Source organism: Ostreococcus lucimarinus, chromosome 5 (assembly GCF_000092065.1).
Source record: "Ostreococcus lucimarinus CCE9901 chromosome 5, complete sequence".
NCBI classification, from domain to species: Eukaryota; Viridiplantae; Chlorophyta; class Mamiellophyceae; order Mamiellales; family Bathycoccaceae; genus Ostreococcus; species Ostreococcus sp. 'lucimarinus'.
Genome location: NC_009359.1, coordinates 315356 through 339493, shown reverse-complemented (window position 1 = coordinate 339493; position 24138 = coordinate 315356). Strand labels below are relative to the sequence as shown.

Sequence of the window (24138 nt, the reverse complement as noted above, 5' to 3'; positions counted from 1 at the left end):
CGTTCGTCGACGACTCCGAGCGCGCGAACCGCGCCCGTCTGTTTGTCGAGCGCGAGCGTCCCGGACGGCTTTAAACGCTCGCACGCGCGCGCGCGCGTGGTTTTCTGCACCGTGTCGCTCACGGTTTTCGCGATGTGCGCCAGCATGGCGCCCGCGGCGCGCGAGGCGACGTGTGCGGGCCGGAGGGTGGAATGATTAGTCAGTCGATGCTTGGCTAACGGCTTTTCAATTTGGATTTCATCGCGCGCCGTCTGGGCGGTTCGATGGCGAGGGCGCGGCGGCGATGCGAAGAATCTCGGCGAGCTCGCGAACCTGGGCGTCGACGGTGTCCATGTACGCGGCGGCGGCGTGCTTGAGCTTGGACGACGTCTCGGGGGAGACGTCGTTGAGCTCGCAGCTGAAGACGTCGGCGGTTGGCTGGAAACGGTAATACGCGTCGTCGGCGCCGAGTAAGTGTCTGATGGTGGCGTCGACTTGGGCGACGTCGCACGACGCGTGGATGGTATTGTCGAGCCAACCGGGGAAACCGGATAGACGCGCGTCGCGAGAGTTTGGAACGGCGGCACCGGTGCCGAGAGAAACGACGCAGAGCGGTCGGGATTTTGAGAACAAGCGACGCGCTTCAAAGACCGCGACGGCGGTGGGATTGTTGCTCGCGATGGCGCCGTCGATCAATCGGATCTCCGCATTGACGTTTGTCGGTGCTCTTTGATGATCGTGGCGATGGTCTTCCGTAGTCTGCTTCTTTTCCACGTCGTTGGGCGACGCGCGAGAGTTCGCGTTATCGGCTTCAGACTTACGCTCTCGTGCAAAACCTCCAGCGCCCCCGATTTCTTTCTTCATCCTGAGCTCTTCCAAGAACCAAGGCGCGGCAGTCGTCGCGCGAATTGAGTTCAACAAGCTCGCACGATGTTCGCCTGGCAAGTGGCCGAGATGGCTTTTGCCTCTCGCGTCGTGTTTGTACGAACGCATCAGAAACGTTGTGGCAGGTGACCGACTCACGAGGTGTGAAACTAGACAGACGTGCGGCGGCGGAGAAGTCGAGGAATACCAACGTGGATGGGACGTGATACTGTACAGTGGTTTTTCGGCTTCCTCTCGCAACGCTTTGCGCAGCATAGTCTCAAAACTTCTTGCCTCTTCTCGACCGCGGTGGTAGAACTTTGTCGTTTGGTTGTACCAGTGAGTCAAGGATGAGTCGGCTTTTCTAGGGAATATCTCATCGCCCATCTTGACGTACAGCTCGTGCAACTCGTCGGTCGTCATCCTAAGCAGACCAGCACCAACAGCGATGATACCACCCGTGGAAGTGCCTACAACGAGGTCGAAGCAGTCTCCGACACACCAACTATTCGTAGCCTCTAGGATGCGTTCCAACATGACGAGCGTGCCGATGCCACGCATGCCGCCTCCATCCAAACTCAGAATACGAATCGGTCCATCATCATCTGCACCGGTGTTATCCGGATACGCGCCTTTCATGAATGGCACTCCGTGATCCCCCAGCGCGTTCACGAGTCGCATGGCACGCGTCCATCGCGACACGCCGCCTTCTAAATTTGCGCTCCGCCAAGCGTCGAGATGCGAGTTTTCGTCCATCGGGGGCGCCGCCACTTTTTCACTGAGATGGCGAAGCGATTCGAAGTCACGTTCATCCTTCTCGGCATCGCGCACGTAGGTTTCTTCATCCTTCGGTTCTTCTTTGCTTTCACCGGACTGCGTAAACGTGACTCTGCGAATCAAAGCCGCAGCAAAGCCTTCTCCTGTGGACGCCGAAGGCGTTCGCGGTGAAGAGACGTCTTCACGTGGAAGAAGAGTCTGCGCATCAGTGTGCTTAAATCGGCCGCGAAAACGACCGGCGATTGGCGGTGTAACAGACGGCGTCATGGGCGGTGGTCGATCTGCGCACGCCGCCATGAGCTGGTTCCCGATTCGCTTTGCGAGCGCTTCAGCGGTGCCAACCAGACCATTCGGAGGGATCTCAATTTTTAGAGTGCAGTCATCGGAAAACTGAAGCAACCGTGTCAGTGACTCCGCGCACATGACGAAGCTTGGAATGTTCGTCACGTTGTCGAAGTTTGGACTCGATAACAACGGCTGAACCGGTACACACGCCAACCCGCGTCGAGGCCACGTAAAAATGACAGCGCGAGCGCCGCGTTCACGAGCGCGCCACATGAGTCTGGGAGCTTGTCGAATCATCGAAATATGCGTGTTCCAGTCGCCGCCTTTTGCACAAAGAATGACTATACCGTCGAGAGGTTGCTCAGGCGCTGACTCGATCTGTCCGGACATTGTTCGTTTGATCGGTTCTGGGGTGTGCATGACGGGTTCCTCTATTTGAAGCGAGCTTGACGCTGCGTTGTCAGGTTGATTCACTTGATCGGCGCCGGTTTCTACCATTGTCCACTCCTTATCACCATCTTTATCCGGTGACTCGCCGCCTTCCCAAATTTCGTCGTACGCCTGCAATATTTTCTGCGCCGGCGTCATTACTGGTGAGACGTCATCATTTGTCCTCGGCGATGTCGGCAACTCAATCAGTCCGTCTTGTTCGTTCGCTGGCAAGATGTCTAGAATGTGGACTTTGCCAGAGATCTCTCCTGAGTAAGGCGCCGCACAAGTTAAACTCGACCGAATGGCGGTAAAAGCAGTCATTGAGTGTTCGTCTTTGGCAACCATGCGCACAGTGGCTAAATCTGTGAGCGCCATGTGCTCCGCTAGCTGTGAGAGCATCTCGCGCGAGTTACTATCAAAGAATGTGGAACTCCCGTTCCAAAACGCATGAATCACGCGCAATGCAGCATCCGCGGCGCCTCTGCGAATGCCTTCCGCATACATCGCAAAATCGTCCACGGTGAGCAATTTGAGAAGCGATTTGATGTACGCCTTATCTAGCACCTCCAACTTGTCGTGGGTGGCATCTTCGCGCACGCACGAAAGCACTCTATCAACGACATACTCAACCGCACCAGCATTGACGCACTCGACAACCGCCAGCGCTCCACGCGAAAGAATAATTTCAACGAGAAGCATGTCCACCGTCGGTACCAACGATTTATCGCCACTACGCCGTGAGGCGTATTTGACGAGTGCACGTACCAAATTGTACACGCTCACTCGAGAACCACTTTCGGCATCGAAAACCATGTGTCGTATATCGCCTATCAGTTGTGAGTATCGTTGAACTCGCGCGTCTTCACTTAATACGCTCCACCCTTCGCGCGCGTAATTTCTCCAAGGAATGTACCAATCAGACGCGTGCTCGCCTTCGCCGCGCTGGATCAACGTAGGGTACCACGCACCGTTGGAATTGCTCAACGACGTTTTGATGATCGCTTTGCCTTTCGGTTCGCTCACGTCAACCCACGTGTGCACTTCGTCTCGAGCGCTCCCATAAGACACAGCGGCGATGGCAAGAGGCTTGTCTGGAACTGCCAATGCTTTGTGAATGCGCGCGCTCACGCCATCGTCGCCCTTGTCCGAGCCTAGGATTCCAACGAGAACGAGTTGCAACGCTTTTGAAATTTTTTCGCTAATTTTAGCCGTCCCTCCGCTCCATTGACCACAGGTGGTGATGCAAAGAAAATGTTCTGGCACGCTTTTTCGAGCCACGTCGACGGCGCCGCCGTCAAAGAATGACTTCATGAATGACTGTAACTGCGTCTCAATTTCTTTCGCGCGACGCGCACCACCGCTGGTGTCCCATGTACACTCATAGATTGGCTGGAAGTCGTCTGCGCGCACGACGAGAACATTCAAACCAGGCTCCTGTCGCCACCCGTCGGTGCTCTCCTCTGCGGCCCAGCGACCCAAGCTCAAGTCATCCTTCAGCACCGCTTCCCTATCGTCAATGTTCGTAACATCTTTTAGCTCTTCGCCGTCCGGTTTCTTTTCTATCGATTTAATCGGTGGACTTCTGGAGTAGTAGCCGTCTGCAGAATGCACGCTCCGCGACGAAATCGTCTGCGACGGATGCCCACTCGCGCACACTTCCATCATCGTCTGCGACATGTCCACCCTAACTCTCAACGTGACGTAATCCGCCATGGCATCTGACTCGTCCCCAAAAGCGCAAAGCGCGATATCACAAGCGCGGTTGGGAAGCAATCGCAACGTTTTGCGCCGACTCTCTCGCTCAGCCTCTGAGATGTCGCACAAGATGCGCGTCCCATCCTTCGTGTGCGTCTTCAATCCACTCTCTGCGGCGAGTATAAACGCGTGAGACACCACTGCGTTGACATCCTCTCCTTCTTCAATCACGGGCGTGATATCAATCGCCAGTTTCCATCCATCTTCCGCCGTGTAATCTCCGGGAATCGCGCGCGCGTCCCACGTCGCCTCGCACGTCCCCGCGCTCGTCCGTCGCGCCTTCATCCTTTCAGAGATCACGATCCGCGTCGTCGTCTCGATCGCCGGTCGTGAGTTCGGCACGCTCGCCTTCAGTTCGTACTCTCCGCTCGGCACGTCTTCCGGCACGCGCCACGTCAGTTTCCCTTCGTCGAGCTCGCGTTCGCCTTCGCCTTCGCCTTCGCGGAATGAAATCTTCCCAAGCGTCGCGTGTTTCGAGCTTCGCATCCACGCCCCTTGACCGACGAGCGAGATCTCACACTCGCGCGCGCGATCGCGATCGAAATCATCCGCGCGCTCGACGACGACGTCCACCGCGGCGCCGTGTTCCCAAACTTTGCCGACGCGCGGACGACGAAAGCGCAGCGTCATCGCCGCGCGGCGACGCCGTTCGCGATCGCGGACGGTCGTGCGCGCGCGAACGTTCGCGTGGGCGCGTTCGCGCGCGCGCGGAACCGGCGACGCGCGCGCGTCGAAGTGCGCGCGCGTTTGGAATACTCAGATTATTGCGACAGTTGCAGAGTTGGTGGTTGCGCGGATTTGAGCGCGTCGAACGCGAGCGATGTCCGAATGATGCGAGGTGACGAGAAAGAGAGAGTCGATTGAAAGCGAAGCGCTATCGCTAGCCTAGAAAACTCAATAAACTGGAATCGATGAGATTGGGGTCGCCGTCGGGGGTGCCGGGACTGCGCTGAGCGGCTTGTTGCTGCCTGGCGTCGAGGTTCATGCGACCGACGTCGACGGAGAGATCGTTCGGGGTAGACCACACACCAGGCCCGGCGGTGGGGGATGTACCGGCGAACGCACTCCAGCTCGGAGTGCCAGCATTTAGATCGGCATTAACGCCTAAACCTCCCAGGCCCCAGTCGGCGCCGCTCGCGCCTTGAGCCGGCGGTGGAGCGCCGCTGCCTCCGTTCCACGATGATTGACCGCCCCAGTGCGCGGCGGGCGCCACAGATGGATTCCAATTTTGTTCCAAGCCGCCAACGAAGAGACCAGCGGATGGTGGAGGCATTTGCTGCGTGTCCGTTGCGAATACATCGCCGACGGGCAAAGCGCCCATGCCGGCGCCCATGGGTTGCCAGTTGCTGTTCGCCGGACTCCAAGAAGCGGGTTGACTCGGCGCCTGGTGCGGTGGCGTAGCGTGCTGCGGCGATGGCGCAACCACTGGCGCTACTGCAGGCCTCGTCTCGCCCCAGGTGCTCGCGGAGCTAATTCCAGAGCTTTGCGCGACGCCCCAAGCGCCGGTTTGCGGCGGAGAACCTCGATGCCGAGGAGGCGGCGCAGGAGCAGCCGCACCATACGACGCCGGAGGTCGAGGACCTGGTGGAAGAGGGGGAGGGGCGTGTCCTTCTTCACCAGCTCGTGGTGTGGGGATTCTACTCTGACCTAGCGGAGGCGCCGACTGCGGCGGAAGAGGCACGCCCGAGGGTGGCCCACGCACCGCTACTGGCTCAGGTTTCTTCACTGGCATTCGCATCGCAGGAGCTGCCGCCCAAGACGGCGGGGGTCCCGACGGTACTGGTGGTTTAGGTGCACTCATGTGCTTGTTTCCTAACATCGAAGAACGATCCTCCTCGGCTTGCAAACGTCTGGCAAGCTCTTCATCCGTCTCCGTCGGCATTGACCCCATACTAGATTCGACTTCTTTCGCTAACTCCTCCGCCTTTGCGCGTTCCTTCTTCTTTTTCCGCTGCGCTGCTTTCTTGGAGATACCTTCACCCGCAGAAGCTGCCGCTTTGACGTCCGGTTTCTTCGATGCTTCGACACGCTTGCGAATAGCCTCCATCTCTGCCATCTCCCGCTCAGCGGCCTCCTCCGCAGCTTTACGCAGCGCAGCCTGACGAGCCGCAGCTTCATCTGCGACTGCTGCTGCAGTGGTGTTGCCTTCCTTCTCCGCAGCAGCAAGACGCTCACGCTCTTCCTTTTCGGCCTGCTCTTTCGCGGCGCGCTTTTTTGCCTTTTTCCCCATACCGGCTTCAGTCACCACTTCTTCGTGTTCTGCTCTGACGGATTGTTTCCCACTATTTCCTACCGGCGCTCGACCAGACGTCACGTACATACTTTCTACGCTATGCGGGCCCCATTCTGTGACCTCGCCGGTGGACTCGTCTACGCGTCCTACCCTAGCCTTGAAGCAGTACTTTGTTCCCGGTAATAAATCGTCCACCGTAATTACAGTCTTGCCTTTGACGGATGTGAACACCGTGTAATTGTGCTCCTTTTCTTTCTTTAAGCTAAGCTCCCAGCACCTGTCTTGCGGTAAGGTTTGCGTGGTAGATTTTGTGCGGTACAAGTTGAGCGTAATGGAGTCATCCGTGCGCGAAACCAGCGTCGGGCGTTGAAGCTTCTCCAGAGGTTCATTCGCTCGTCGAGCCTCGTTCTCTTGCTTCGCCAGCTCCGCAGCGTATCGCGCAGCTTCTTTACGCATTTGTTCCAAGTGCTCAAAGAGTTGATCATCCGTCATGGACGGTCGTCCCCCGCTCCCTTGACTACTCCCCGGACGTCCAAACCACTTGCCGGGTGCCCCTCGCGAAGCCCACCCTGGCGGTGGATCGCTCCCGAAGAAGTTGTGTAAATCCGTATACTCTTCGTCGTCGGTGTAGTCGTCGTCGTCGTAGTCATCCAAGCTAGGAAGAGAGTCGCCCTCGCTGTCGTCGTCGTAGTCGCGACTGCTCGCGTCGTCATACTCCCCTCGTCGACCGCCGCCCCCGCCTCGACCACCCGCGAACGACCCTCCACCGAAGAAAAAGCTCTCAAAAAAGCTCGCGGCAAAATCACGCATGTCTGCCGCGCTCGCAAAGTTATCTTGCATCGATCCCGTCGCTGCGGCTTCGCCCGACAGTCCGTACTCCCTCGTCAGCGTGTCGTACGCTCTGACGATCTCTCGAAACTTCCGTTCCGCGTCCGGATCCCCTCGGTGTTTATCGGGATGATGTCTCAGCGCTAACTTTCGATACGCTTGCGCCACCGCGCTCGCGTCATCGTTCGACTGCACGTCCAGCACGCGCATGGCGTCCGCCCTCCGCTCTGCTCGATTCGCCGTGTGCGCGGGCTGCTCCGCCCAGAACGCCTCGTCCTCGCTCCCTTCGCTCGTTCCATCGGGACCTATCTCGACGATTCGCTTGCCACGGCTCCCCATCTCGCGCGCGCGCGATCACGGCGAGGCGAATTCGCTCGTCACCGCGACCGGCGATCTCACGAAGCGGACGCGTTGACGTCGACGCTCGCGTGTGCGAGGCGTCTCGGGCGCGACACGAGCGACGAAGACGACGCCACAAGTGCGCGCGCGTCGTGCGGCCGTCGAAACCGGGCGCACGCGCGCGAGCGAGCGCTTCTGCGGTGAATGCATGGCTTCGCTGCCACTGGCTGCCCGGCGTCGAGCGCGGGTCAACGCGAACGCCGAACGCGGCGCGGCGCATCCAGCGCGCGGTGCGACGATCGCGCGGGCGAACGAACCGATGTAGAAAGCGTGTGAAAATGATTAAAACGAATAGTGCTTACAAAAGCGATGCCGCCGGCGGCGATCGCTCGCTCGCGGCGGCGACTTTATCCTCGCGCGCCGAGTCGAATGTCGACGACGACGAACGATCCCGGATTCACCAGCGCTTGACGAGGCCGAAGAGCAAGTTCATGAACTCGAGCGGGTTGCCTTGTTTGTTTCCGCGCCCCGAGTCGCTCTTCGAGTTCGCGAACCAGTAGCGCCAACCGATTAAAAACGCACCCGCGAACGTCAGCGAGACGACGACGAACGGCGCGGGCGGCGCCGCGCCTTTCCCGAGCGCGCGCAAAGCCAAACCCACGGGTCCCGCGACCGCCCACGTCTTTCCCGCGCTCACCGCTGCTTTCATTCCATCGCTCCCCCGCGCGTCTTTCCCGAAACTATCCCCGATTTTCATCGCTCCGAACCACCCGAGCGCGAACGGCGCCGCCGTCGCCGCGACATCCGCCGCGTACATCCCTTCCCCGTGATTTCCCCGACCGATCGCCGCGAACGCCAGCAGCGCCGCGCAATCGCCCACCACCAACTGCGCGATTCTATAATTCCTCTCCGCCGCCGTCTCCGCCTTCGCCGCGTTCGCCACGCCTTGGAACCGCGTCTCCTCCAGCGGAATCACCTTGACGTTCATCGTCGACGTCGGCGGCGCCACGCCCGCGGGCCCGACGTCGCCCGGCCCGCTCCCCAGCGGCGCGCGCGGCGTCGCGCCATCGTTTCGCACGAACCGACCGACCTTCTTCGCGCCCGCGTCGCCGTCGCCGCCGTTTTCGGTCGTCGCGCGCGTCGTCGTCAGCCGAGCGCGTCTCGCGCGCGCGCCGTCGCGCGGCGTCCGCGCGCGCGACGACGCGACGCGCGGAAAGACGCGCGCCATCGACATCTCGCGCGCGACGACGACGACGACGACGACGACGACGACGACGCGACGACGCGGCGACGCGGCACTCTGTGACGCGCCCGCGTGCTCACTCGCTCATTCATCATGTTGCGCCGTCTCGCGCGCGCGACGGTCGCCGCCGCGCGACGACGCGTCGACGTCGCGCGCGCGACGCGGACGTTCGCGTCCGGGAAAGCGCTCGAGGACGAGGTGAACGACGCGTTCGCCGAGGCGCGAGAGGAAATCGAAGCCGCCATGGAGAGCGTCGGGTCGACGTACTTTAACGAAGACGCCGAGCACGCGCGCGCGTGCGTGGAGAAGACGATGGCGGCGTATGAAAAATTACTCGAGAGCGCGGCGAGCGAGGACGCGAGAGGACGCGTGCGACGGAGCATGGGGCTGAAGATGGAACAGTTGCGGGGCGAGCTGAAGATGATGGATTCGGCGCACGACGACCACTAGCGCGCGATGGGATGTATGACGGCCGCGCGGAGTCGCGATGGTCGGTGCGCGAGAATCACGCGCGACGTGTCGAGGCATCGCGAGAGCGATGATGCTGGGCGTTGATGCGCGCGCTTGTTGAGGCGTTGTTAACGACGTCGCGAGCGCTCGCGCTCGCGGAGGCTAAAATTAGACGAAGGGATGCGGGGCGCGCACACCTCGGCGCGTGGGGTCATGGAAGCGAATCCAGCGGGTAGTAAACGCGCGGGGACAGGTGGGATGGCGATGCGGCGGCGCGCGGCGTTCGGTCTCGACGCCGGTGCGCGAGGGCGAACGCACTTCATCGACGACGGGTCGGTGGCGTACGTCGCGGGGAAGTTGGTGGTGGTGTATGATTTTGCCACCGGAACGCAACGATTCTTACCGATCGCGAAGGATGTGCGCGAGGTGAGCGCTATGTGTGCGCACGCATCGTCGTCGATGATCGCGGTCGCGGTGCTCGACGACGGCGGCGAGTGTTCCATCGCGATGTACGATTCGCAGACGTTTAAGAAAAAAAGGACGCTGACGCGTGCGATGGACTCCAAGCCTCACGTGGGAGTAAACGCCAGCGGTGGCGTCGGCGACCGTGTGTCTTTAGATGGTTTGACTTTTTCGGAAGACGGGCGCTCGATACTGGGATACAGCACGACTTCGCACGCTCTCGTTTGTTGGAACGTCGTCGACGGCTCGGCGGTGGAACTTCCCTCGCCTCGGCGTGTTGTTAGCACGGTCGCAGGTGAACATTCTTCTGCGCAACGTGTCTCCGATCCCACTTTACAAATAAAGCACGCGTCGTTTTCCCCGCACGAACCGGGGGTCATCAGCGCCGTGTGCGCCGGGGGTGTGTTTAGGATGTACAGAGCAAATGAAACGACAGTGAAACCTCTGATGGTGAAGGCATTGAACACTTTGGTGAAAGACGAAGGTCGTGATGCAACGACGCACCTATGGTTGAAGGGCGACGACAAGCACGTCGCCATCGGTACGAGCACTGGACAGGTTATCGTCTTGGAGGGCGACGAAATCGTTTATGAGTTGAACGTGCATCGAGGCGGCGGCGAAACGAGCAACGCGCTCCCAGCGTCGGATCTCGACGCACGCACGCGCGTAAACTGCGTCGAGTCGTATAAAAACGGTTTTATAACCGCAGGATCTTCAGGGGATGTCGTGATCGTCGATCGAGTACCGAAAAAACAGGTCAAGAATGGACGCGCGTACAAATGCGTCAAGACTCTCGCCGCGCGCGCGAGCGCAGATGAAGATTTGTACGACACCTCGACCAGCGGAGTGCCGTCGATCATGGATGGAGATCAAGTTAAAGGCTATGAACCGGCTTTGCTCGAGCCTCAGGTAGCGCGCTCGGTCGTCGCGATGAGCATCTCTCCTTCTAGTGACAACGTAATCTGTACTCTGGACAACAAGCACGTGCTCGCGCTGTCGTTGACGAATGCGGATATTATGCAAGCGAACGAAATGCGGTTCAAACGCGTGCTGCCGGACGCACACCTCAACGGTGTCTCGTCGTTGGACATTTGTCGTCGACGCCGCATCATGGTCAGCGTCAGTGCGACGGATAAATCGATGCGTTTATGGAACTTGACGTCGAACGAGTGCGAGGTGTTGAAAGAATTTCTCGACAACCCGCTTTGCGTGTCTATTCATCCGAGTGGTTGGATCGCGTGCGTCGGTTTTAGCGACAAGTTGCGCCTTATGCATATTCTCAACGGCGATTTCCGCGTCGTGAGAGAGTTTGCGCTCAAGGCGTGTCGCGTTGTTGAGTTTTCCAAGGGAGGACATCTCGTGGCATCCGCCGTCGGCGCGACTATTTACGTGTACCACGTCTTCACGTTTGAATCCATCGCGGTGCTGCGAGGTCATTGTGGAAAAGTAAAATCGGTTGTGTGGGATAATAACGACGCGACACTGATATCGTCTGGCGCTGATGGCGCAATTTACGAGTGGGACGTGCGCGCCGCGAGCAAGGATGATGAAAAAGCGCGCCGACGCGAACATGTTCACAAAGGCAGCGCGTACACCTCCATCACCGTCGTTCGACAAACAGGCGGAATCATCGCGTGCTCCAGCGACGCAAAATTGAAAGAGCTCGACGATGAATTGAAAGTCGTGCGCGAGTTCTCGTCTGGTGGCGTCGCATTGACGCACGTTGCGTACAGCGCCTCTTTGCATCGATTGTTCGCATCCACGGCGAATGGCGGCGTTCGCGTGTACAAGATTCCACTCACGGGTGAGTACGTCGAATTCACAGGACACGGCAAACCCATCACATCGTTGAAGTTGAGTTATGATGAGACCACGCTGCACAGCGCTGGCGACGATGGGTGCTTGTTCACGTACGATGTGAAACCTGACGCGGCAGAACGAAGCGCTGGCGAAATCGCGCCGCGAATGGCGTCAAAAGACGATGTCTTGTCGTCGGACGAAGTTCTCATTGCGCGATGTGACTTAGATGAACTCAATCAACGTATAGTGGAGCTTCAAAACCAGGTGAAAGAAATTTCGTTACAGTCGCAATACCAACTTCGGTTAAAGACAGCCGAGATGAACGAAAAGGTGAAGTCGACCGAGGACGAGGCGACACGATTACTTGAGTACGAGAAGCAACGCGTGTCAGCGCTCGAGCGCGAGCGTGATGCAATTGTGCGAGACACGAAACGTGAACTTGAGCGTACGATAGACGATCACGAGAAAAGACTCACGGAGGCGGAAGATGATTACACGAGCAAAATGTTCACGGAAGTGCGGCGATTCGACGATCTCAAGATGCAAAGCGACGCCGCGAAGGCTGAGTGGGAACAGCTGGAAACGAAGCTTGTCGATGAACACGAAAAGGAGATAGAAATCATGAAAGGAGTGTTTAACGCGAGGATAGCAACCTTAAAGTCAGACATCGACGGTCTCCAGAAGGATCGCGAATTGATGCTCGAGGATTTCGAGCGCGCGAGAAGCGTTATGGACACCGAAGTCGACGCCGAAATTGAAGAGTTGAAGGCGACCTACGAGGCGCGTGTAAGGCGTGAACACGATAGTTGCTTGGTTCTGCGTGGAGAAAACGGCGTCACAAAGACCAAGTATGCCGTTGTGAAGCAGAATGAAGACGCACGATTGCAAGAAATCGAAACCTTGCGCGCGGAAAAGGCGACGATGGCGGAGACGATTGCGGCGCTCGAAGCAGAGGCGGGAAGTTTACATGACACCATCGACAGTCACGAACGAGCCATCGAGACGAAGAATAAAAACCTCGTGCGTGCAAACGCGAAATTTGCTCGTGCCGAGAAACAAGTAGCCGAACTCGCGAAAGTAGCCGATGATTTGCGCGAGCAGCAGCGTCCTTTGGAGGAGCGCGTGCGTGCTCGCGAATCGGACTTTGAAGCCATGAATGAGGAACTGTTGAGGTATTACAACTCAAATTCCGCGCTCGTCAGGCAAGTTCGCGATGTCAAGTCGCAACGTGAAGCTCTTCAGCGCGACGTTCTGCGGACGCGCAAACAAAGCGCTGACTCGGCCGCCGTCGTAAAGAGGTTCCAGCGCGATTTGCACGAGTGCGCGAACAACATTCAAGACGCGAAACTCCTCAAAGAAAGCGTGAAGGCGATGTACCACAAGTACATCAATACCGATGAAGCCTTCGAAGCATGGAGAGACGAAGCCTGCGAGATGGAAGCGAAGCGCCAGCGAGATCATTTAGAGAAGACCATAGCGGCGCTACGCCGTCAAGTCAAGGCGGAGGCGGACTCGCGCCGAGTCGAATTTCATCGCGTCATGCGAGAAAATCAAAATCTTATGCGCGAAGTTGACGCGTGTCGTGCCGAGAAGGCACAGTGAAAGTAAATCAATTCTTTGCGGCGTTGTTGTATTTAAATAATTCAATTTTGTGTCTAATCGTCGTTCCCGCGACTCGCGAGCCTCCCGATCCATTGGAACAATCGGTAACGCTTGCTCATCTTCCAAGGTCGCGCCTCCGGGAACGGCAAAGGCGAGCCGATGGCGTTGAACAACCCAAATACGCCACCGAGCCCGCCCGTATTACCGAGCGTGCGGTCCATCACCACTCCAACCGTGATCTTCGTCACCTTCCCTTCCGCATTAAACGTCATCGACAGCGCCTGCGGCGGGCATTCCACCCGCGTCCCCGTCGCTTCGAATCGTCCCGCGAGCTTTCCCGTGTGCGTCCCCGTCGTTCGGTTCGTGAACCAAACCCGATTCGTCTCGTACGGGTCGACTCGGAAATGGTAATAATTACTCTTCATGTCCGGGAATCCTTGCGTGAGATCGAATCCCCCGACCGCTTTCACGAACGCCTTCGCCGGAAGCGGTCCGACCACGGGGCCAATGAATTGAAAATCTTCCGCCAAATCACCCGCGATGTTCGCGAAGCCATTCTTGAGCACCGTCTTGCATCGCACGATGAGATCATCCGGTTTGATGGCGAACGTGTTCGCGGGGCCGTAGAGCATGGATTCTTCGTCGCACACGTCGTATATCGCCGCCGGGTTGGGGAGATCGATGTCCGCGGGCGCGACGGCGCGCGCGATGCGTGACGTCATGCGCGGTGACGACGCGGGACCGTCGCGCGGCCGACAGACGCGACGCGCGGGCGCGTGGAGGGTTTGGCGTGCGAGCGCAGACGGGCGCATGCGAGGCGTTTCGCGCTTTCGATTCGACGCGAGTGCGCGCGGGCGAGTGTCGCGAGACGCGGTCGTGATTTGTGTCGTCGATGTGATGTCACTTTTTTTCCTTCTACGGTGAGAACTTTTTAACGTCGCATTTGAGTGAACGCTGGATTTTGAGCGCCGAAACCGGATTGTTGTTGCGGTTGTCCGAACCCGCTCGGAGATGATGGCTGGCCGAAACCGCCGGCCGATGCAGGTTGACCAAATCCGCCGCCGAAGGCGGAAGTTTGAGCGGCCGCGCCGAAGCCGGGAGACGCTGGCTGGCCAAAGCCACTCGACGCCGCGGGCTGGCCAAAGCCACTCGACGCCGCGGGCTGGCCAAAGCCACTCGACGCCGTGGGCTGGCCGAACCCACCGCCAAAGCCACTCGAGCTTTGTGCCGCCGCCGCACCGAAACCAGTCGTCGCTTGCGTCGCCGCCGCACCGAAACCAGTCGTCGCTTGCGTCGCCGCCGCACCGAAACCAGTCGTCGCTTGCGTCGCCGCCGCACCGAAACCTCCCGTAGATTGACCGAAACCACCGAATCCGTTGGAGTTTTGCGCCGCCGCCGCACCGAAGCCAGTCGTCGCTTGCGTCGCGGCGGCGCCGAATCCCCCACTCGCGGTTGCCGCGGCGCCGAAGGGAGATGGGCTGCTCGCCACCGCCGCAAAGCCACTCGCTCCTGTGGCTGCAGCTCCGAATGCTGTTGGCGTGGAAGCCGCCGCCGCAGCACCAAAGGCAGAAGGCGCACCGAAAGCCGGGGCGCTAGTCGTTGTCGCGGCACCGAACGCAGAGGGTGCGCCAAACGCAGGCGTGCTCGTCGTTGTCGCGGCACCGAACGCTGAAGGTGCTCCGAATGCAGGTGAACTTGTCGTTGTCGCGGCACCAAATGCCGAAGGTGCCCCAAATGCGGGTGCACTCGTCGTTGCCGCAGCACCGAAACCAGAAGATTTACCAAAACCGCCCGACGTCGCCGGCGCTGCTCCAAACGCCGGCGCGCTCGTCGCCGGCGCTGCACCGAAGCTCGACGTGGTTGCAGCACCGAATGCACTGGAAGCACCGAATGCGGGCGCACTTTGCGAGCTTGTAGAGGTCGAAGCACCGAACACTGGTGCGGACGCCGCGGCTGCGGCTGGACTGGTAGACCCAAACGCGCCTGCTCCGCCACTTGAAGCAGAATTCGTAGAACTGCCGAAACCGAAACTCCCAAAGCCAGATGATATACCAGTCGTTGTAGTCGCGGCTGAACTCGCAGACGACCCAAATGTAGGTTTCGAAGGCGCGACTTCCGTGGCTAAGCTCGCCGAGCTCGACGCTGCGGTAATTCCGAATTTGGGTGCTGGCGACGGCGTCGCGGCAGTAAAGCTAAGCGGCTTCTCTGGCGACGCACTCGCCGCGCTCGCTGGCGGCGTACCAGGCGGGGGTGTCGCCTTTGCAAGGTCGTCCTCTAGCGCCGCTTGCGCCGCAGCATACCCTTTGTTTGCCTTGGCCAAAAAGTCCGCACTGAAACTCATGGGTGGCGCCGCAACGGGCGTAGTTGCCTCCTTTGATTCTTCCTTCTTTGATTCTTCTTCTGGTACTTCCTTTGATTTAACGTCGCCGGCCGGTTTTATTTCGGCTGGCTTCGCACCAAAGCTAAACGCGGGCGCACTCGCGAGTTCAGACTTTGAATCTGCCGTGGCCTTCGCCGGTGTACCGAAAGAAAATCCACCAGCGGGCTTCGACGCGGGAGCACTCGAACCAAATCCACCGCTTACCGGTGTCGCTGCAGACGTCGAAGTCGACGTGGGTGCGCTCGCAGGGATACCGAAACTAAACTTTGCCTCTGACTTCTTCTCCTCCACTTTTTCACCCTTGAGCTCTTCTTCAAGCGCAGTTTGGGCTTTCTGATACCCACTGTTCGCCTTGGCGAGAAAGTCAGCGCTGAAACTCATCGTCGGCGCTGCCGCACTCGCCGACTTCGATTCCGTTGCGCTCGAGCTTGCTGATGGAGGAGCAAACGTGAATGCAGATTTAGACTCGGTAGACGGTGACGGTTTCGCCGCCGGCGGAGCGAACGTGAACGCCGGCTTTGACTCGGTCTCGGCTGGCTTCGTTGCGGGCGTTGCGGCGAAACTGAATGCCGGTTTCGACTCCGTCGGTGTCGTTGCTTTCTTCAAATCTTCATCCAACGCCTTTTGAGCCGCGGCGTAATCTTGTTGAGATTTGGCCAAGAAATCGGCGCCAAAGCTCATCGCCGGTGCCGACGGTTTTGCTAACTCCGGTTGCGACGCCGCTAGGGGTGCTGGTTTCTTTTCAATCGCAGCAGGTTTGATCGGCGAAATTTGCTTCGGTTTAGGTGGAGTCGTTTTCTTCACCGTCGTGATTCTTGTCGACGCGATTCTCGACATGATGACAGTTTCCAAGTCGTCCCCCAAACCCTCATCCGCAACCACTATCTTACTCACGGGAGTTTTGAGCATCAAGGGTTCCGCTGAGCGCTCGGGCTCAACAGCTTTCTTCGCGGTTACGTTCAGCGGTTTCGCCGGTATCGGCGGCGTGTTTTCCTTTGGTAATGTGCTCTTAATCTTCGATACGCGCGGCGCGTCCTCTTCTTGAACGCGCGCCAGAAGTGTATCCAACTTTTCAGCTTGCGCCTCAATCACCGCGGCTTGCGTGTTAATGGCTTTCACAATGCCGTTCATCTGCGCGGTGAAACTCGCGGAGGTGTCTACCTTTGATGCTATCAATCCACTACGAATAATTGTTTTCGGCTTAGGGCGATTGGCTTCTCTCTTGGCGGCTTCTAGTCTTTCAACTGAGGCCTCGAGATCCGCCGCCATCTCTAGCACCGTACGCATGTCTTTGTGCATGTTGTCCTGGACATCCTTCAATGCAGGACTGAGTTCCCGCGTATCGTCGACGTTTGAGTTCTCATCGATTTCTTCACACGCCGCCGAAATCAAGCTCTCTAGCTCGCTTCGCAATGTTTCGTCCGAAGCGTTTGCGGCCCACAACTCATTGAGTCGACTGCGCAACTGATTGCTCCCGTCCAACAACGATTCGATGGTCGTCTTCGCAGACGCCGACGACTGTTCAATCTTGGCAATGTCTGCTTTTCCTGGCATCAAACCATCACTGATTTCGCCGCTTAAAGATTTTGTCACGCTCGTGACATCCTCAAGCATGGCACCTACTTCGGCGATCACAGAAGCCATATCGTCTTCTATCGCCTTAAGGCCGTCCGCCTCCGAGCTCGCTTGCTCCTTCGATCGCCTAATGTCTTCTAATTTCTTGCCCCAGGAAGGAAGCGGAGAGCTTTGCAAGTTTACGCCAGGTGAACGCGTGGTATCGATCGGCGTAAACTTAGCCATAGATACGCTCCAGTCTTTTTTTGTGCTCTTTGTCGGTGTGCTATCCAAAATCAATCCTTTAAGCTCGAGCTGTGCCGTGTCTACGTCGATTTCCCCGATGCTCAACCGCTTGAGAAGTTCCATGCCTTTCTCGACTGGCGATTGCGGTGCGGCCGCGGACTGCGTCGCCGGTTTCGGCGGTGGTGTCGTTCGCGGTGGCGTCGGAGCGACAGACTGTAAACTCACGCTCTCGATTGGTTTTACCGTTTCGATAGGCTTGGGAGAAGACGTCGGCTGAGACACCACTGGCGTCGGAGACACCGGTGGTTTGGCTGGCTCGGGCGACTTAAAGCTGAACGCCGGCGCGGACGCAGGAGACGCGGTCGGAAAAGCCAAAGGTTCGGGCGACTTGAAGCTGAACGCTGGCGTTGACGACGCAAGTGGCGTCTTCGCTGGTTCTGGCGGCTTAAAGCTGAACGCCGACGTCGAAGCTGGGGGTGGCGTCGATGCCGCCTCAGCGGGCTTAAAGCTGAACGCCGGCGTCGATGCCGCCTCAGCGGGCTTAAAGCTGAACGCCGGCGTCGATGCCGCCTCAGCGGGCTTAAAGCTGAACGCCGGCGTCGATGCCGCCTCGGCGGGCTTAAAGCTGAACGCAGGTGTGGACGCTGGAGGAGGCGTTGCAGTCGCTTCCGGCGGCTTGAAACTAAAGGTTGGTGTCGAAGCCACCGGTGTCGCGGACGTTTCAGTGGGCTTAAAGCTAAACGCCGGCGTGCTCGCCGCCGTAGCGGCAGGCGAACTGGCCGTGAAAGCCAACGTTGGAGTCGCCGGTGGCGCCGAACCGAAGCCGAAAGAAGGCTTTGCAGGTGTGAGCGTTGGAGACGACCCTGCTTGAATCATCGCCGGCGGCGAATCCGTCGGTAGCGTCAGCTGCGTCTGTATCGACTGCGCTCCGATTCGCGCTTCCTCGGTGTCCAAGTTCGCACATTTCAGAATCGTAATTCTTCCATCTGTGGTGCTGAAAACAATCGCTGGTCCTTTCGCCAACTCGGGCGCGCTTTTATCCTGCGGGTTGAGCATGGTTCCACCCGCGCCAGTCAAGTCTAATCCTAAGCCCGTGACGTAGTTGTTTTCGTCGTCCTCAGTCATCGGCACCGAAGCGCTGCATCTGTCGTCTTCGACTTCGAGCACGCAAGGATCCGCGTCGCGCGTTATTTGAAGAGTCAACAGCTGGTTGTCCCAAGCTTTTCGATGCGTCGCGAACACCACATTCCACGGACTGAACGCGCTCGCATCAAGTACTGGACCAGTCAAATCAACAACTTCGGAATCGATGTCGAATGCGGATTCGAGGCGCGTGCACACCCAGTTCCCATCGACCTTCTTGAGCACGGCCAAGGAGCAGTCGGCGGGATCTTCGACGCTTCTCGAGGTGAACAAAATCTTGTCAGCGCTGTGCACGTACACCCCGTCAATTTCCACCGAATCCTCGGGATCGTGAAATGGACTGATTTCGATCGTTTCCTTCACCGTTTGCGCGGGATCAACGCTCGACGCGATTGAAATAACGTTACCGCTCGCCCACGCCAGCGTCCCGTTCGCTCGCGCGCTCACGCACGTCACGTTCGTCGCAATCTCCTTCGGCTCCTTCCCCACCGCCTCAACGTACATCAACGCATCTCCCGTCAAAGCGATAAACGACGCGCTATTCGCGCACCACTTCACCGCCCGCACCGGCGCCTCGAGCGTCATCTCTCCAAACTTTTCCCCTCTCGCCTTACCGTCGCTCGAATCCTTCGCCGCGTAAAACTCCACGCGCCCGCGCCGATCGCACGTCGCGAACGCGCGTTCATCCGGCGTCATGCTGACGATTTCAATCACGTCTCCACCGTCCGATCGCGCGCACGCGTCGACGCAATCACCATCGAGTCGCCGTTCGCTCGCCGGCGCCTCTCTCGCGCGCCAACCCTCAACCTCGCGCGCCACCTCGCTCGTCCTGAGCACGCGCGCCGTCGTTCCGCGCGCGTGCACCAGGTATCCGTACTTTCCGCTCACCGCCAGCGCGTTCGCGTGTCCCGCGCGCGCGATCTCATCGTCGTCCGCGCCGACGCGCGCGCTCCCGACCGTCGCGAACACGAGCGCGCCGACGCGCGGCTCGCCGTCGTCGCCGCGTCGCGCGCGCGCCATCGCGCGACGACCGCGCGTCGTTCGAGCCGCGCGTCGCGCGTCGGAGCCGTCGCGGCGCGCGCGAGGCGGCGTGTGACGTCGATCGGCGACGGGCTCGACGGATGTCGCGAACGGGCCGAAGCGCTCTTCTCATTCGACGCCGCGCGCCGCGACGCCGCGCGCGCGATGACGGGCGCGATCGCGCGCGGTGACGATGGGACGTATTACGTCACCCACGTCGACGCGGGCGGCGGGCGAGCGGTGACGGAGACGTGGCGCGTCGGGCACCGTTACGAGTTGACGCGGTTGTTGGGCGTCGGGAGCTTTGGCGCGGTGTGCGAAGCGCGAGACGCGACGCACGGCGGCGTCAGGGCGGCGGTGAAACGCATTTCAAACGTGCTGCACTCGGAACGAGACGCGAGGAAGGTGCTGCGGGAAATCGTCGCGCTGCGCAGGACGAATCATCCCAACGTGTGCACGCTGCGACGAGCGTTTTACGAGGAAAGCGACGAGGGGGCGAAGAAGTTGGACGCGACGACGATGAAGCTCAAGGCGGTGTCTATAGATGTGTATTTGAGCTTTGAATACGCGGAAGGTGGGGATATATTCGCGCTGCGAGGGCAGTTGAGCGCGAAGGAGGTCGTGGGATTGATGCAGCAAGCGTGCGAGGCGACGCGATACTTGCACTCGGTTGGAATTTGGCATAGAGATATCAAGAGCGCGAACACGCTGTTGGGAAAACATCGACACGGGGGGCGAGTGATCAAGCTGTGTGACTTTGGCAGCGCGCGAGGGGCGATGGGAGGGGCGCTGGAGGACGAGACGGAGGCGAACTGCGGGCCCAAGCGACGGCGAATGGCGACGAGCGCTTTGAGCGCACGCGTAGACGACGGGGCGCTCACTAAGTTCGTGATGACGCCGTGTTATCGCGCGCCTGAGGTCATCATGGGAGGTATAGCTTACACTGGTGCGGTCGACGTGTGGGCGTTGGGATGCATTTTCGCCGAGCTGTTGCAGAGGCAAGTGTCATCGAATTTGGGAGCGTTGAATCAAAAATTGACGGTGAAGCCGCTGTTTTCGTTTGAAGACACCGCACTGGCGTCGCCGCCGACTGGTGAGCAATACGATGACAACAACTGCGATGAAAGTGCCGAGCAGAGAAGGTCGCAGCTCGACACTCTGTTCAACGTCATCGGCACTCCGGGTTGGGCGGAAATAGAGCGCATCAAGCCGTCACATTGGCGCGAGTATCTGCGATCGCTCCCGGGACGAGCTGGCTCGTTAGACACTCTTTTTCATCACGGCGTCGACGCCGACGCGCGTGACTTACTTCGTCGCATGCTTCAGTTCGATCCATCGATGCGGGCATCGTGCGAGGAGATCCTCGCCCATCGCTACTTCGCGTCGAGCACGCTTGCGACGGAGTCCATCAAGGCGTCGACGGACTCGCTCAACGAAGAAGCCATGCGTGGGGTTGAGGCGATGAAAATGGACGTCGCCGGTGAGCCGCGCAAAGAATTTTGGGAGATCGACCATCCGGGATTAGCACTAGAAGAGCTCGAAAAGGCTTTCGCGCGCGTTCACGAGCAGGCGAAGGAGAAGGGGGCGGACGCGTGGCGAGACGAGTACAGAGCCTTTTTCGAAAAAGAGTGCGCGCGGAGCGAGCGAGTTCCAGCCACCGATTCGAATGAAGTGACGGCGACGGACAAGTCACTTCTCGCATTGTTTCCTGATTTCTTTCGCGGTGAAGGTCCGGTCGAGTATAAGCTCGATTCCAACGCGGATGAGCGCGACGTCGTCCATCAATACGGTTTCGCCGACGGCGGGAGTTGGGAGGCGCATCTGAATCGCGATCGCATGGGCGAGTGGACGACTGAGGACTGGGACACAAAACGCACGCTCGACGCATCCGCGCCTCGTCGCGGCGTCTGGGGCGTGACGGCGGCGCCACCGGGCGGCGCCACAAGCGACGCCGTTCAAAGCCAACAGGGGCGGTGATGCTGTTTGTACACTAAAACTCGGACACTTGTAACTAAACTCTAACGCGTCCACGCTTGAATGGCTAGCGCGAAATTATCCATCTCTTCCTGCGTCGGCGCCTTTGCCCCGACCTCTCCTTCGAGCGTCGTACGAAGCGTCAGCAAGTTTTCTAGGGCGACGCTCGTTTCCACCAGTCCTAGATCGACGTCGTGAAAGTTGCCGACGATGCGGAACAAGGACAGCGTGTGCGCCGGTGTGTTCGCGTGAGACTCGACGAGAAGGTGTCGAGTCACCCGAGAACCGATGTCGCCATGCGGGGACCACAACTGGATGAACTTGGCGCGCGGCATCGAAAAGATGGCGACGATGTCGGCTCTGAGAAGGGTGCCGATGTCTTCGTACGCATTGGTGTCCGCCGTAAACAGCTCGACGATTTCCAACAGGTACACCAGCATGATCGCCAACGACTCATTGACGTCGCCCGACGCGCTTTTCGTGTACAGAGATAGAACTGAGCGCGTGATACGGCAAATCGACTCGATCGCGCCGAGCAGCGAACGCTCGCCCAGAACGTCTTTGTCGAAATAATCATCGATAGCGTCATCGAGGGCGATGAAGCGAAGCATCTCGGCGATGACGACGACGTGTTTCTCCAAACCATCCATGGCGTTGCGATCGCCGTCGCTCGCGAGGTGCTTCTCCAGCGCGCGCGTCGCTCCGTCGAGCACCGCCACCGCGTTCAACGCGTCTCGCCTCGTGGGTCTCGACGACGACTTCGTCGACGCTTCGTCGAACCACGCGCGCGCGAACCACCGCAAACACGCCATGCGATACTCCACGTCCTCCGTGCAATCCGACGCCGCGGCGATGACGCTCAGGTAATCCCCCACCGGATCCTCCTCGACGAAACCGCCCGCGCCGTCGTCGCCCTCGCTCGGGAACATCGTCAGCATCGGCGCCGTCGCGCTCCCGTACGCCTCCACCAGCGATCGCACGATCGCCGTCACGTCCCCGATGTCCCTCGTCGCGCACCACGACGCGAACACCGCGCCGACCCCCCTTCCCCTCCTCGCCCGCGCGTGCGCCGCCAGGCTCGCGCCGACGCCCCGCGCCGCCGTCGACGTCCGTCGCATCACCCCTCGCTCGATCGCCTCGTCCCGCGTCGCCCGCCGTTCGCACACCATTCGCACCAGCGCGAGCATCGCTCGCACCGCGCGCGCGCCCTCCGCCGCCTCGCGCGCGTTCCTCGACTCGAACGTCGCCGCCGTCGCGCACGCGCACGCCGCGCGCAGCGCGTCCACCGGTCCCACCCGCCCCGCGCGCGCGCCCGCGCCCGCGCGCGACGACACCTCGACGCGCGCGACGCCGTTCACGTTGACGACGCGCGCGCGCGCGCCGTCGTCGCCGTCGACGACGGCGTCGACGACGTCGCGACACCGAAACGAGCGACGCCGGTCGCGCGCGTCGTCGTCGCTCGCGCGCGCCATGCGCCGCGCGCGTGCGGCGCGCCGACGACGCGGGTCGCGCGGCGTCTTCGTCGCGCGCCCGGTGACGCGCCGCCGCGCTCTGCGCGCGCGCGCGCGCGATCGATCGATGTCGACGCGCGATGTCGCGTTCGACGACGCGTTCGCGACGCGCCGCACACGCGCGCGCGCGTCGTCGCGCCGCGGCGCGCGACGCGGACCGCCCGCGATGCCCGCGTTCGACGACGCGTCGTCCGCCGCCGCGCGCGACGCGCCGACGACGACGACGACGCGGAATTCGAACGCGCGGTCGAATTCCGCGACGACGACGACGCCGCGCGGCGCGACGGCGACGCACACGACGCGACCGTCCGCGTCGGAGCGCGCGGAGGCGGTTCGAATGCGCGCGCGCGCGATCGCGGAGGAGGACCGCGCGCGACGCGCGGCCAAGGTGCGCGCGAAGGATGACAAGATCGCGACGATCGCGGCGCGGCGCGAGCGCGAGGGCGCGCACGCGTCGTCGACGGGGACGACGGCGACGGCGGACGCGACACGCGCGTCGCCGGTGAAACGGGCGAAGACGTCGAACGGCGCGGTGAGGGGCGGCGAACGGGCGGCGTGGGTGGACGCGAACGGGTTCGCGAGCGCGGAGGGGTCGGAGGAGGAGTTTCACGACGCGGAGGACGAGGAAGAGGTGGGGGCGCGAACGGTGCGAGCGGTGACGCGCGGAATCGTGGAACGCGTGATCGAGGACGCGGAACGGGAACGCGGGGTGCGGGCGTGCGTGGAGACGGCGGTGGCGAGCGTGGTGAAGGCGAACGCGAACGCGCGTTTCGAACGAACGCCGAAAAAGTCGACGGGCGAGGGACCGAAGAAGGCGTTTTCGTTTTTGAAAACGCCCAAGTCCGCGGGATCGAGGACGAAATCGATGACGACGCCGGCGTCGGCGTCGGCGTCGACGCCGGCGTCGACGCCGAAACCGAAGAGCGCGATGGAGGTGAAACTCTCCGACGCGCTGAGCGCGGCGCGCGCGAAGGCGAAGGAAATCGAAGACGAACTCGCGGACAGCCCGCTTCGCTCGCCCTTCAAGCAGCGCATGAAGGCTGGCGTGCGGGAACATCCCATTCGAAGACTTCAAGGCGCGGCCGTTCGATTGTACAAGCGCACGAAGCACAACGTGATCAAGCGCGTGGAGCGCGCGACGGAGAAGAATCCCACCGCCGTCGGCGGCGGCGTCCTCGGTTTCGCCGTCTTGGTTCTCGCCTCGCGTCGCGGTCGCGGTCCGTGATTCTTCGACCCTCTCATCTCACCCAACGCTCGCGCG

At 60.4% G+C, this 24138-nt stretch overlaps 8 protein-coding genes across 8 annotated transcripts; 3 read left to right on the top strand and 5 right to left on the bottom strand.

Annotated features, from left to right (window-relative positions):
- Nucleotides 1-237: 237 nt before the first annotated feature.
- Nucleotides 238-7492, bottom strand: OSTLU_24547 (predicted protein; the record flags this gene model as incomplete). Its single annotated transcript, XM_001417703.1, has 2 exons — nucleotides 238-4685; nucleotides 5122-7492. The coding sequence occupies 2 exons, from the start codon at nucleotides 7490-7492 to the stop codon at nucleotides 238-240; spliced, it is 6819 nt and encodes a 2272-aa protein (XP_001417740.1).
- Nucleotides 7493-7949: 457 nt separating this feature from the next.
- OSTLU_15399 (predicted protein) lies at nucleotides 7950-8480 on the bottom strand (the record flags this gene model as incomplete). The annotated part of the gene is made up of 1 exon (XM_001417702.1): nucleotides 7950-8480. One exon carries the CDS (start codon nucleotides 8478-8480, stop codon nucleotides 7950-7952), a length of 531 nt encoding a protein of 176 aa, XP_001417739.1.
- A 318-nt stretch (nucleotides 8481-8798) lies between these two features.
- On the top strand, nucleotides 8799-13104 carry OSTLU_31672 (predicted protein). Its single transcript, XM_001417952.1, has one exon. It carries the CDS (start codon nucleotides 9366-9368, stop codon nucleotides 13047-13049), a length of 3684 nt encoding a protein of 1227 aa, XP_001417989.1. The 5' UTR covers nucleotides 8799-9365; the 3' UTR covers nucleotides 13050-13104.
- OSTLU_92745 (predicted protein) lies at nucleotides 13103-13861 on the bottom strand (the record flags this gene model as incomplete). The annotated part of the gene is made up of 1 exon (XM_001417701.1): nucleotides 13103-13861. The coding sequence occupies one exon, from the start codon at nucleotides 13859-13861 to the stop codon at nucleotides 13103-13105; it is 759 nt and encodes a 252-aa protein (XP_001417738.1).
- A 119-nt stretch (nucleotides 13862-13980) lies between these two features.
- Nucleotides 13981-19392, bottom strand: OSTLU_15396 (predicted protein; the record flags this gene model as incomplete). Its single annotated transcript, XM_001417700.1, has 1 exon — nucleotides 13981-19392. The coding sequence occupies one exon, from the start codon at nucleotides 19390-19392 to the stop codon at nucleotides 13981-13983; it is 5412 nt and encodes a 1803-aa protein (XP_001417737.1).
- A 165-nt stretch (nucleotides 19393-19557) lies between these two features.
- Nucleotides 19558-20775, top strand: OSTLU_38865 (predicted protein; the record flags this gene model as incomplete). Its single annotated transcript, XM_001417951.1, has 5 exons — nucleotides 19558-19938; nucleotides 19996-20141; nucleotides 20238-20394; nucleotides 20440-20450; nucleotides 20520-20775. Coding segments are annotated over 5 exons (951 nt in total), but the record flags the coding sequence as incomplete, so codon positions are not given.
- A 635-nt stretch (nucleotides 20776-21410) lies between these two features.
- On the bottom strand, nucleotides 21411-22295 carry OSTLU_31668 (predicted protein; the record flags this gene model as incomplete). The annotated part of the gene is made up of 1 exon (XM_001417699.1): nucleotides 21411-22295. One exon carries the CDS (start codon nucleotides 22293-22295, stop codon nucleotides 21411-21413), a length of 885 nt encoding a protein of 294 aa, XP_001417736.1.
- Nucleotides 22296-23742: 1447 nt separating this feature from the next.
- Nucleotides 23743-24102, top strand: OSTLU_31667 (predicted protein; the record flags this gene model as incomplete). Its single annotated transcript, XM_001417950.1, has 1 exon — nucleotides 23743-24102. The coding sequence occupies one exon, from the start codon at nucleotides 23743-23745 to the stop codon at nucleotides 24100-24102; it is 360 nt and encodes a 119-aa protein (XP_001417987.1).
- Nucleotides 24103-24138: the final 36 nt, after the last annotated feature.

Excerpts from the sequence above, each read along its gene's own strand:
- OSTLU_31672 (XM_001417952.1), top strand. The coding sequence starts at position 9,366 with ATGCGGGGCGCGCACACCTCGGCGCGTGGGGTCATGGAAGCGAATCCA.